Source organism: Squalius cephalus (genome assembly GCF_949319135.1).
Source record: "Squalius cephalus genome assembly, chromosome: 19".
In the NCBI taxonomy this organism is placed as follows: domain Eukaryota; kingdom Metazoa; phylum Chordata; class Actinopteri; order Cypriniformes; family Leuciscidae; genus Squalius; species Squalius cephalus.
This window is the reverse complement of record NC_137140.1, coordinates 5,523,022-5,537,405: the sequence shown is the minus strand read 5'-3', so window position 1 is coordinate 5,537,405 and position 14,384 is coordinate 5,523,022. Positions and strand designations below refer to the sequence as shown.

Here is a 14,384-nt window from a genome sequence, read left to right as displayed (position 1 = left end):
GTTCAACAGGAATTGTATTGGAAACATCCACACCTGTAATAAGTGCTATGAAAACAACTTCAGTTATAACTACACCTGGCTTAACATCTGCTGTTGAAAGTACATTGGCTCAAACTACAACTTCTGCAGAAAGTACTACCCTAGGCAGCACTTCTGCAGAAACAACTTCTCTGAGGACTACTTCCACTGAAACGACACCCTCAGTTAGTTCAACGGGGATTGTATTGAAAACATCCACACCTGTAATGACAGCTGCTATGAAAACAACTTCAGTTGTAACTACACATGGCTTAACATCTGTTGAAACTGCGTTTGTTGAAACTGCATTGGCTCAAACTTCAACTTCAGGAAGAACCACTCTACGCAGCACTTCTGCAGAAACTTCTCCCATAGGAACTACTGCTGAAACAACACCCTCAGTTAGTTCTACAGGAATTGTATTGGAAATATCTACGCCTTTAATGACAACTGCTATGAAAACAACCTCAATTGTAACTACACCTGGCTTAACATCTGCAGTTGAATCTACATTGGCTCAAACTACAACTTCTGCAGAAAGTAGTACCTCAGGCAGCACTCTGGCAGAAACTACTTCCTTAGGCACAACTTCTCCAATAACTTCAACCCCAGGTACTACTACTGCTGAAATGACACCCTCAGTTAGTTCAACAGGAGTTGTATTGGAAACATCCTCACCTGTAATAACTGCTGTGAAAACAACCTTAGGTGGGACAACACCTGGCTTAACATCTGTTGAAACTACGTTTGTTGACACTTCATTGGCTCAAACTACAACTTCTGCAGAAAGTACTACCCTAGGCACCACTTCTCCAGAAACCACTTCTCTGAGGACTACTTCCACTGAAATGACACCCTTTGTTAGTTCAACAGGAATTGTATTGGAAACATCCACACCTGTAATGAGAACTGCTATGAAAACAACCTCAGTTGTAACTACACCTGGCGTAACATCTGCTGTTGAAAGTACATTGGCTCAAATTACAATTTCTGCAGAAAGTACTACCCTAGGCAGCACTTCTCCAGAAAAAACTTCTCTGATGACTACTTCAACTGAAACAACACCCTCAGTTAGTTCAACAGGAATTGTATTGGAAACATCCACACCTGTAATGGCAAGTGCTATGAAAACAACCTCAGTTGTAACTACACCTGGCTTAACATCTGTTGTTGAAACTACATTGGCTCAAACTACAACTTCTGCAGAAAGTAGTACTTTAGGCAGCACTTCTCTAGAAACGTCGTCCCTAGGCACTACTTCCGCTGAAACAACACACTCAGTTGGTTCAACAGGAATTGTATTGGAAACATCCACACCTGTAATGACAACTGCTATGAAAACAACCTCAGTTGTAACTACACCTGGCATATCATCTGTTGTTAAAACTACGTTGGCTCAAACTACAACTAAAGAAAGTACCACTCTACGCAGCACTTCTGCAGAAACTTCTCCCATAGGAACTACTGCTGAAACAACACCCCCAGTTAGTTCTACAGGAATTGTATTTGAAATGGCCGCACCTGTAATGACAACTGCTATGAAAACAACCTCAGTTGTAACTACACCTGGCTTAACATCTGCTGTTCAAACTACATTGGCTCAAACTACATCTTTTGCAGAAAGTACTAACCTTGGCAGCACATCTACAGAAACAACTTCTCTGAGGACTACTTCTACTAAAACGACACCCTCAGTTAGTTCAACAGGTATTGTGTTGGAAACATCCACACCTGTAATGACAACTGCTATGAAAACAACCTTAGGTGGGACAACACCTGTCTTAACATCTGTTGAAACTACGTTGGCTAAAACTACAACTTCTGCAGAAAGTAGTACTTTAGGCAGCACTTCTCTAGAAACGTTTTCCTTAGGCACTTCTTCCGCTGAAACGACACCCTCAGTTAGTTCAACAGGAATTGTATTGGAAACATCCACACCTGTAATGACAACTGCTATGAAAACAACCTTAGGTGGGACAACACCTGGCTTAACATCTGTTGAAGCTACGTTGGCTCAAACTACAACTTCTGCAGAAAGTACTACCCTAGGCAGCACTTCCCCAGAAACAAGTTCTCTGAGGACTACTTCCACTGAAACGACACCCTCAGTTAGTTCAACAGGGATTGTGTTGGAAACATCCACACCTGTAATGACAACTGCTATGAAAATAACCTCAAGTGATACAACACCTGGCTTAACATCTGTTGAAACTACGTTGCCTAAAACTACAACTTCTGCAGAAAGTAGTACCTTAGTCAGTACTTTGGCGGAAACTACTTCCTTAGGCACAACTTCTCCAATAACTTCAACCCCAGGATCTACTACTGCTGAAATGACACCCTCAGTTAGTTCAACAATAATTGTATTGGAAACATCCACACTTGTAATGACAACTGCTATGAAAACAACCCTAGATGGGACAACAACTGGCTTAACATCATTTGAAACTACGTTTGTTGAAAGTACGTTGGATAAAACTACAACTTCTGCAGAAAGTAGTACTTTTGGCAGCACTTCTCTAGAAACTTCTTCCCTAGGCACTACTTCCGCTGAAACAACACACTCAGTTGGTTCAACAGGAATTGTATTGGAAACATCCATTCCTGTAATGATGACTTCTCAAAAAACAACATCAGTTGTAACTACACCTGGCTTAATATCTGCAGTTGAAACTACATTGGCTCAAACTACAACGTCTCCAGAAAGTACGTCTCCAGAAAGTACGTCTCCAGAAAGTACGTCTCCAGAAAGTACGTCTCCAGAAAGTACGTCTCCAGAAAGTACGTCTCCAGAAAGTACGTCTCCAGAAAGTACGTCTCCAGAAAGTACGTCTCCAGAAAGTACGTCTCCAGAAAGTACGTCTCCAGAAAGTACGTCTCCAGAAAGTACGTCTCCAGAAAGTACGTCTCCAGAAAGTACGTCTCCAGAAAGTACGTCTCCAGAAAGTACGTCTCCAGAAAGTACGTCTCCAGAAAGTACGCCCTCAGTTAGTTCAACAGGAATTGTATTGGAAACATCCACACCTTTAATGACAGCTGCTATGAAAACAACCTCAGATGTCACTACATCTTCTGCAGAATGTACAACTCCACCCTGCACATCTCCAGAAATTACTTCCCTAGGCTCTACTTCTGCTGAAACTGCACCTTCAGTTAGTTCAACAGAAATTGTATTGGAAACATCCACACCTGTAATGACAACTGCTATGAAAACGACCTCTGTAACTACAACTAGCTTAACATCTGCTGTTAAAACTACATTGGCTCAAACTACAACTTCTACAGAAAGTACTACCCTAGGAACCACTTCTCCAGAAACCACTTCTCCAGAAACCACTTATCTAAGGACTACTTCCACTGAAACAACACCCTCAATTAGTTCTACAGGAATTGTATTTGAAATGTCCACACCTGTAATGACAACTGCTATGAAAACAACCTCAGTTGTAACTACACCTGGCTTAACATCTGTTGAAACTACTTTGGCTAAAACTGCAACTTCTGCAGAAAGTACTGCTTTAGGCATCACTTCACCAGAAACTACTTCACCAGAAACTACTTCTCCAGAAACTACTTCTCCAGAAACTACTTCTCCAGAAACTACTTCTCCAGAAACTACTTCCACTAAAACAACACCCTCAGTTAGTTCAACAGGAATTGTATTGGAAACATCCACACCTGTAATGACAACTGCTATGAAAACAACCTCAGTTGTAACTACACCTGGCTTATCATCTATTGTTAAAACTACGTTGGCTCAAACTACAACTTCAGAAAGTACCACTCTACGCAGCACTTCTGCAGAAACTTCTCCCATAGGAACTACTGCTGAAACAACAGCCTCAGTTAGTTCTACAGGAAAAATGTCCACACCTGTAATGACAACTGCTATGAAAACAACCTCAGTTGTAACTACACCTGGCTTAACATCTGTTGAAGCTACGTTGCCTAAAACTACAACTTCTCCAATAACTTCAACCCCAGGTACTACTACTGCTGAAATGACACCCTCAGTTAGTTCAACAGGGGTTGTATTGGAAACATCCACACCTGTAATGACAACTGCTTTGAAAACAACTTTAGGTGGGACAACACCTGGCTTAACGTCTGTTGAAACTTGGTTTGTTGAAACTACATTGGCTCAAACTACAACTTCTGCAGAAAGTACTACCCTAGGCAGCACTTCTCCAGAAACAACTTCTCTAAGGACTACTTCCACTGAAACGACACCCTCAGTCAGTTCAACAGGGATTGTATTGGAAACATCCACACCTGTAATGACAACTGCTATGAAAACAACTTATGTTGTAACTACACCTGGCTTAACACCTGTTGAAACTATGTTGGCTCAAACTACAACTTCTCCAGAAAGTAGTACCTTAGGCAGCACTTTGGCAGAAACTACTTCCTTAGGTACAACTTCTCCAATAACCTCAACCCCAGGTACTACTACTGCTGAAATGACACCCTCAGTTAGTTCATCACAAATTGTATTGGAAACATCCACACCTGTAATGACAACTGCTATGAAAATAACCTCTGTAACTACAACTAGCTTAACATCTGCTTTTAAATCTACATTGCCTCAAACTACCACTTCTCCAGAAACCACTTCTATGAGGACTACTTTCGCTGAAATGACACCCTCAGTTAGTTCAACAGGAATTGTATTGGAAACATCCACACCTGTAATGACAACTGCTATGAAATCAACCTCAGTTGTAACTACACCTGGCTTAACATCTGCTGTTAAAACTACATTGGCTCAAACTACATCTTCTGCAGAAAGTACTACCCTTGGCAGCACATCTACAGAAACAACTTCTCTTAGGACTACTTCCACTGAAACGACACCCTCAGTTAGTTCAACAGGGATTGTATTGGAAACATCCACACCTGTAATAACAACTGCTATGAAAACAACCTTAGGTGGGACAACACCTGGCTTAACATCTGTTGAAACTACGTTGTCTAAAACTACAACTTCTGCTGATAGTACCACCTTAGGCAGTACTTTGACAGAAACTACTTCCTTAGGCACAACTTCTCCAATAACTTCAACCCCAGGTACTACTACTGCTGAAATGGCATCGTCAGTTAGTTCATCTGGGATTGTATTGAAAACATCCACACCTGTAATGACAACTGCTATGAAAACAACCTTAGCTGGGACAACACCTGGCTTAACATCTGTTGAAACTACGTTGCCTAACACTACGTTGCCTAAAACTACAATTTCTACAAAAAGTATAACCTTAGGCAGTACTTTGGCAGAAACTACTTCCTTAGGCACAACTTCTTCAATAACCTCAACCCCAGGTACTACTACTGCTGAAATGGCATCGTCAGTTAGTTCATCGGGGATTGTATTGAAAACATCCACACCTGTAATGACAACTGCTATGAAAACAACCTTAGCTGGGACAACACTTGGCTTAACATCATTTGAAACTACGTTTGTTGAAACTACGTTGGCTCAAACTACAACTTCAGGAAGTACCACTCTACGCAGCACTTCTGCAGAAACTTCTCCCATAGGAACTACTGCTGAAACAACACCTTTGGTTAGTTCAACAGGAATTGTATTGGAAACATCCACACCTGTAATGACAACTGCTATGAAAACAACCTTAGATGGGACAACAACTGGCTTAACATCATTTGAAACTACGTTTGTTGAAACTACGTTGGCTAAAACTACAACTTCTGCAGAAAGTAGTCCTTTAGGCAGCACTTCTCTAGAAACTTCTTCCCCAGGCATTACTTCCGCTGAAACAACACACTCTGTTGGTTCAACAGGAATTGTATTGGAAACATCCACACCTGTAATGACAACTGCTATGCAAACAACCTCTGTAACTACAACTAGCTTAACATCTGCTGTTAAAACTACATTGGCTCAAACTACAACTTCTACAGAAAGTACTACCCTAGGCACCACTTCTCCAGAAACCACTTCTCCAGAAACCACTTATCTAAGGACTACTTCCACTGAAACAACACCCTCAGTTAGTTCTACAGGAATTGTATTTGAAATGTCCACACCTGTAATGACAACTGCTATGAAAACAACCTCAGTTGTAAATACACCTGACTTAACATCTGCTGTTGAAAGTACATTGGCTCAAACTACAACTTCTGCAGAAAGTAGTACCTTAGGCATCACTTCTCCAGAAACCACTTCTCCAGAAACCACTTATCTAAGGACTACTTCCACTGAAACAACACCCTCAGTTAGTTCTACAGGAATTGTATTTGAAATGTCCACACCTGTATTGACAACTGCTATGAAAACAACCTTCGGTGGGACAACACCTGGCTTAACATCTGTTGAAATTACTTTGGCTAAAACTGCAACTTCTGCAGAAAGTACTGCTTTAGGCATCACTTCTCCAGAAACTTCTTCCCTAGGCACTACTTCTCCAGAAACTACTTCTCCAGAAACTACTTCTCCAGAAACTACTTCCCCAGAAACTACTTCCCCAGAAACTACTTCCCCAGAAACTACTTCCCCAGAAACTACTTCCCCAGAAACTACTTCCCCAGAAACTACTTCCCCAGAAACTACTTCCATTGAAACAAGACACTCAGTTAGTTCAACAGGAATTGTATTGGAAACATCCACACCTGTAATGACAACTGCTATGAAAACAACCTCAGTTGTAACTACACCTGGCTTAACATCTGTTGAAGCTACGTTGCCTAAAACTACAACTTCTCCAATAACTTCAACCCCAGGTACTACTACTGCAGAAATGACACCCTCAGTTAGTTCAACAGGGGTTGTATTGGAAACATCCACACCTGTAATGACAACTGCTATGCAAACAACCTCTGTAACTACAACTAGCTTAACATCTGCTGTTAAAACTACATTGGCTCAAACTACAACTTCTACAGAAAGTACTACCCTAGGCACCACTTCTCCAGAAACCACTTCTCCAGAAACCACTTATCTAAGGACTACTTCCACTGAAACAACACCCTCAGTTAGTTCTACAGGAATTGTATTTGAAATGTCCACACCTGTATTGACAACTGCTATGAAAACAACCTTCGGTGGGACAACACCTGGCTTAACATCTGTTGAAATTACTTTGGCTAAAACTGCAACTTCTGCAGAAAGTACTGCTTTAGGCATCACTTCTCCAGAAACTTCTTCCCTAGGCACTACTTCTCCAGAAACTACTTCCCCAGAAACTACTTCCCCAGAAACTACTTCCCCAGAAACTACTTCCCCAGAAACTACTTCCCCAGAAACTACTTCCCCAGAAACTACTTCCATTGAAACAAGACACTCAGTTAGTTCAACAGGAATTGTATTGGAAACATCCACACCTGTAATGACAACTGCTATGAAAACAACCTCAGTTGTAACTACACCTGGCTTAACATCTGTTGAAGCTACGTTGCCTAAAACTACAACTTCTCCAATAACTTCAACCCCAGGTACTACTACTGCAGAAATGACACCCTCAGTTAGTTCAACAGGGGTTGTATTGGAAACATCCACACCTGTAATGACAACTGCTTTGAAAACAACCTTAGGTGGGACAACACCTGGCTTAACATCTGTTGAAACTTGGTTTGTTAAAACTACATTGGCTCAACCTACAACTTCTGCAGAAAGTACTACCCTAGGCAGCACTTCTCCAGAAACAACTTCTCTAAGGACTACTTCCACTGAAACGACACCCTCAGTCAGTTCAACAGGGATTGTATTGGAAACATCCACACCTGGCTTAACATCTGTTGAAACTACGTTGGCTCAAACTACAACTTCTGCAGAAAGTGCTACCCTAGGCATCACTTCTCCAGAAACAACTTCTCTGAGGACTTCCACTGAAACGACACCTTCAGTTAGTTCAACGGGGATTGTATTGGAAACATCCACACCTGTAATGACAGCTGCTGTGAAAACAACTTCAGTTGTCAATACACCTGGCTTAACATCTGTTGAAACTACGTTGCCTAAAACTACAACTTCTACAAAAAGTAGTACCTTAGGCAGCACTTCTCCAGAAACAACTTCTCTGAGGACTACTTCCACTGAAACAACACACTCAGTTAGTTCAACAGGGATTGTATTGGAAACATCCACACCTGTAATGACAGCTGCTATGAAAACAAATTCAGTTGTAACTACACCTGGCTTAACGTCTGCTGTTAAAACTACGTTGGCTCAAACTACAACTTCAGAAAGTACCACTCTACACAGCACTTCTGCAGAATCTTCTCCCATAGGAACTACTGCTGAAACAACGCCCTCAGTTAGTTCAACAGGAATTGTATTAGAAACATCCACGCCTGTAATGACAACAGCAATGAAAACAACCTCGGTTGTGAGTACACCTGGCTTAACCTTTCCTGTTAAAACTACTTTGGCTCAAACTACAACTTCTGCAGAAAGTAGTATGTTAGGCAGCACTTCGGCAGAAACTACTTTCTTAGGCACAACTTCTCCAATAACTTCAACCCCAGGTACTACTTCTGCTGAAATGACACCCTCAGTTAGTTCAACAGGAATTGTATTGGAAACATCCACACCTGTAATGACAGCTGCTATGAAAACAAATTCAGTTGTAACTACACCTGGCTTGACATCTGTTGAAACTACGTTGCCTAAAACTACAACTTCTGCGGAAAGTAGTACCTTAGGCAGCACTTTGGCAGAAACTACTTCCTTAGGCACAACTTCTCCAATAACTTCAACCCCAGGTACTACTACTGCTGAAATGACACCCTCTGTTAGTTCAACAGGGGTTGTATTGGAAACATCTACACCTGTAATGACAGCTGCTATGAAAACAACTTCAGTTGTAACTACACCTGGCTTAACATCTGCTGTTGAAACTACATTGGCTCAAACTACAACTTATCCAGAAACTACTTCTCTAGAATCTACTTCTCTGAGGACTACTTCCACTGAACTGACACCCACAGTTAGTTCAACAGGAATTGTATTGGAAACATCCACACATGTAATGACAGCTGCTATGAAAACAACTTCAGTTGTAACTACACCTAGCTTAACATCTGCAGTTGAAACTACATTGGCTCAAACTACAACTTCTGCAGAATGTACTACTCTACCCTGCACATCTCCAGAAACTACTTCCCTAGGCTCTACTTCTGCTGAAACTGCACCTTCAGTTAGTTCAACAGGAATTGTATTGGAAACATCCACACCTGTAATGACAACTGCTATGAAAACGACCTCTCTAACTCTAACTAGCTTAACATCTGCTGCTAAAACTACATTGGCTCAAACTACAACTTCTGCAGAAAGTACTACCCTGGGCAGCACTTCTTTAGAAACTACTTCTCTGAGGACTACTTCCACTGAAACGACACCCTCATTTAGTTCAACAGGAATTGTATTGGAAACATCCACACCTGTGATAACTGCTATGAAAACAACCTCAGTTGTAACTACACCTGGCTTAACGTCTGCTGTTAAAACTACGTTGGCTCAAACTACAACTTCAGAAAGTACCACTCTACACAGCACTTCTGCAGAATCTTCTCCCATAGGAACTACTGCTGAAACAACCCCCTCAGTTAGTTCAACAGGAATTGTATTAGAGACAACCACGCCTGTAATGACAACAGCATTGAAAACAACCTCGGTTGTGAGTACACCTGGCTTAACCTTTCCTGTTAAAACTACTTTGGCTCAAACTACAACTTCTGCAGAAAGTAGTACGTTAGGCAGCACTTCGGCAGAAACTACTTTCTTAGGCACAACTTTTCCAATAACTTCAACTCCAGGTATTACTTCTGCTGAAATGACAGCCTCAGTTAGTTCAACCGAGATTGTGTTGGAAACAGCCACACCTGTAATGACAACTGCTATGAAAACAACCTTAGGTGGGACAACACCTGGCTTAACATCTGTTGAAACTACGTTGGCTAAAACAACTTCTGCAGAAAGTAGTACCTTTGGCAGCACTTCTCCAGAAACTTCTTCCCTAGGCACTACTTCTGCTGAAACAATGCCTTCAGTTGGTTCCACAGGAATTGTATTGGAAACATCCACACCTGTAATGACAACAGCTATGAAAACAACCTTGGTTGTGAGTACACCTGGCTTAACCTTTCCTGTTACAACTACATTGGCTCAAACTACAACTTCTGCAGAAAGTACTACCCTAGGCAGCACTTCTCCAGAAACAACTACTCTGAGGACTTCTACTGAAACAACACCCTCAGTTGGTTCAACAGGGATTGTATTGGGAACATCTACAACTGTCATGACAACTGATTTGAAAAAAACCTCAGATGTCACTACAACTTCTGCAGAAAGTGCTACTCTACGCAGCACTTCTCCAGAAAGTTCCTCCCTAGGCACTACTTCTACTGAAACAGCGCCTTCAGTTAGTTCAACAGGAATTGTATTGGAAACATCCACACCTGTAATGGCAACTGCTATGAAAACAGCCTCAGGTGTAACTACACCTGGCTTAACATCTGCAGTTGAATCCACAATGTCTCTGAAAACAACCATAGAAATCAACAGCATAAGCACGACTTTTCCAGAAACTTTTAATCTAGACATCACTTTTGCTGAAACAACACCGTTAGTTAGTTTAACCGCAATTGAATTGGAATCATCCACATCCTTAATGACAACTGCTGGAGGAACAATCTCACCTGAAAATTGCTGCTTCTGCAGAAAGTACCCTAGACACCACTTCTGTAGACAGTACCATATTGGAAACGTTTACAACTGCAATGACAGTACAAAAGGCTGGGTTACAAGGCCAGCTACTGCAGAAACAATACATTCAGTTAAGTCAACACAAATTAATTTAGAAACATCAACACCTGTAATGACAACTGCTGGAGAAACAACCTCACCTGAAGAAAACTGCTGCTTTTGCAGGAAGTACCCTAGCCACCACTTCTGTAGACAGTACCATATTGGAAACATGTACAACTGCAATGACAGTACAAAAGGCTGGGTTACAAGGCCAGCTACTGCAGAAACAATATATTCAGTTAAGTCAACACAAATTAATTTAGAAACATCAATGCCTGTAATGACAACTGCTGGAGCAACAACCTCACCTGAAGAAAACTGCTGCTTTTGCAGGAAGTACCCTAGGCACCAATTCTGTAGACAGTACCATATTGGAAACATGTACAACTGCAATGACAGTACAAAAGGCTGGGTTACAAGGCCAGCTACTGCAGAAACACATTCAGTAAGTCAACAAATTAATTTAGAAACATCAACACCTGTAATGACAACTGCTGGAGCAACAACCTCACCTGAAGAAAACTGCTGCTTTTGCAGGAAGTACCCTAGCCACCACTTCTGTAGACAGTACCATATTGGAAACATGTATAACTGCAATGACAGTACAAAAGGCTGGGTTACAAGGCCAGCTACGGCAGAAACAATACATTCAGTTAAGTCAACAGAAATTAATTTAGAAACATCAACACCTGTAATGACAACTGCTGGAGCAACATTCTCTCCTGAAGAAAACTGCTGCTTTTGCAGGAAGTACCCTAGGCACCACTTCTGTAGACAGTACCATATTGGAAACATGTACAACTGCAATGACAGTACAAAAGGCTGGGTTACAAGGCCAGCTACTGCAGAAACAATACATTCAGTTAAGTCAACACAAATTAATTTAGAGACATCAACACCTGTAATGACAACTGCTGGAGCAACAACCTCACCTGAAGAAAACTGCTGCTTTTGCAGGAAGTACCCTAGGCACCACTTCTGTAGACAGTACCATATTGGAAACATGTACAACTGCAATGACAGTACAAAAGGCTGGGTTACAAGGCCAGCTACTGCAGAAACACATTCAGTAAGTCAACAAATTAATTTAGAAACATCAACACCTGTAATGACAACTGCTGGAGCAACAACCTCACCTGAAGAAAACTGCTGTTTTTGCAGGAAGTACCCTAGGCACCACTTCTGTAGACAGTACCATATTGGAAACATGTACAACTGCAATGACAGTACAAAAGGCTGGGTTACAAGGCCAGCTACTGCAGAAACACATTCAGTAAGTCAACAAATTAATTTAGAAACATCAACACCTGTAATGACAACTGCTGGAGCATCAACCTTACCTGAAACCACTGATTCTGCAGAAACTGCCTTAGGTACCACTTCTGTAGAAATTACTACTCTGGTCACCACTTTGGCTTAAACACCCACTGTTATATCAACAGGAGTTGTATTGGATGTATAACATCCACACCAGTAATAACAACTGAGAACAACAACTTCACCTGAAACTACTTCTAATTTACTTCCTTAGGCACAACAGCAGGAAAAAACACCCACAGTTAGTTCAACAGGAGTTGCATTGGAAACATCCACACCTGTAATGACAGCTTCTGGAGGATCAACCTCACTTGAAACTACACCTGCTTTAATATCTGCTATTGAATCCAATCCACAGTTCAACAGGAATTCTAGTCTTTCAGCTACTGCCTTACCATTTTTGAAACTACAATCACTCTGAAAACTACTACTGCCCTATGAACCACTTTTGCTGGAACAACTTCGGTTAGTTCAACGGGAATTTTGGAAACATCTACAGCTGTAATGATCATAAGAAGAGTAGGGTTACAAGGCCCGCTACAGCAGCTAAAACATTTCCACAAAACCATCAACTGCAACTGCTGAAGCCACAGCTGTATATATAACTGCTTCCACAACTGCAGTTGTAAGTTTTGCGTCTGAATTTTTACAATTGCCCTCACCTGTAATGACAGCAGGAGATAAAACAAACTCTGCTTAAAAATCAGCAAGGGAGATGTGTATTTGCAGTACTGTTACTTAGGAAACTAGCACTATTGCATTTATTTTTTTAGCTTCAACTGAAATAAAACAAATTAACTAACTCGAACCAGTTTTATTGGTTTAACAAGAAATATTGTCTAAGATTTCTCTACAGCAGTCTTTGCATTAAAATTGTCAAGTCGAAGTAAAGTTTTCATCTAATTTTCTTATGGACAATTTCAACATTTTATTGCATCTGTCCATTTTTAAATATATAATTTATTTTGTTCCTTCAGGTGAATAATATTTGAATTAATATTTTCAACAGATGTTTACCTTGTGGCCATCATGGATTGCAGATTTAAATATGTATGATGTAATGAACTATGCAACTATTTTCAGGTAAGTCTTTTGGAGACACAACTGTACAGATTTAATTTGATTTCAGTAGTAGCCAATGTGAATAATTCACTGCTGACTAAAGGCCCCGATAATACTCACAGCGAAGTTCGAAACACGTGACCAGTGATTATACTGTTAGCGAACATCCGACGCCATCCTTTAGATGAATATGTAAATATATGCTGCGTGCTTTCAGTGAAAAACAGTACACATGACATCACATCAGTTCGTTCTTCGATTTCGCTTGAAGTATATCGGAGCCTTAATTTAGCTGAACCGTATACAAAAACTGTTCATATCTTAAGCAGTATGCAGTATTTCTATGCAGGTTGCGCTTACTAAACGATTTTTCTGCTCTCCTTAAAGGGATGCTTTCCTTTTTTGATGCTTTACATTTTCAAATGTATTTTACCTGCCTCATGTGGTTCCAAACCCTTAGGACTTTTGTTAATCTTCAGAATACAAATTAAGATTTTTAATATTCTCACATTTTTGTCCATCCTTTAATCAACATTTGTATTCTTCAAAGATTATATTGACTTTTAAAGACATAAGTAATCCATTTGAACCAAGCTGCTTAATCCTCTTCAGTATTGTGAAGGGACAATTGCTCTAAGCTGACTGATTTATTCACATATCAATGTAAATGTAATGCATGGAGCACATCAAATATGGCGAACGGAAGCTGAAACGCACATAAGTTTGATTGCGATTTCAGTGGATGGACAAAATGAAATTTGTTCATTTTCTTTTCTTAAGACAAATTTGCTCACTCATGTTGTCCCAAAATATTTTTCTGGGTCAACTAACCAGTTGAGTTCATGTTGTGAAGTATATTAAGCAATATAACCTTTAATGAACTAATTATGTTCATGTTTTGCAGTTGTATCTGAGGAACAAGAACAGCATTGATAATGCCACTTCTAACAGGATAGACAAGTAGATGAAGGATAATGACAATGTCTTGTGGTATTCCCTAAAGACGGCTACTCCAAATAGTTTTTGGAAAATGTCTTTTATATTTTATGTAAAATGTCACTATATTAAATGAATAAAATATTTTCACTGTTCTCAACTTAAATTTGTTTTGATTTTGGTGTCATGTTTAGGTCCACATGTTTCTTTTATACTGGAAAATAAGCATTTCATAAGTTTTAAAGGCTTTATTGGCAAAAAACATTCAACATATGCAAATAGTCAATAT

At 40.4% G+C, this 14,384-nt stretch overlaps 1 protein-coding gene across 3 annotated transcripts in view; it reads left to right on the top strand.

Annotated features, from left to right (window-relative positions):
- LOC307146943 (uncharacterized protein) overlaps window positions 1-14,182 on the top strand; it is a 57,941-nt gene extending 43,759 nt beyond the window's left edge. Inside the window, exons 6-7 of one of the 3 annotated variants that reach the window (XR_013819192.1) lie at window positions 13,075-13,180; window positions 14,064-14,181. Coding sequence is in view for 2 of the 3 variants with exons in the window: in XM_079851314.1 (XP_079707440.1) it covers window positions 13,107-13,180; window positions 14,064-14,073 (84 nt within the window). In the remaining variant the exon portion in view is untranslated. Of the gene's footprint in view, window positions 1-13,074; window positions 13,181-14,063 lie in introns of all 3 variants that reach the window. The other 2 variants (XM_079851313.1, XM_079851314.1) reach the window with 2 other exon arrangements.
- Window positions 14,183-14,384: the final 202 nt, after the last annotated feature.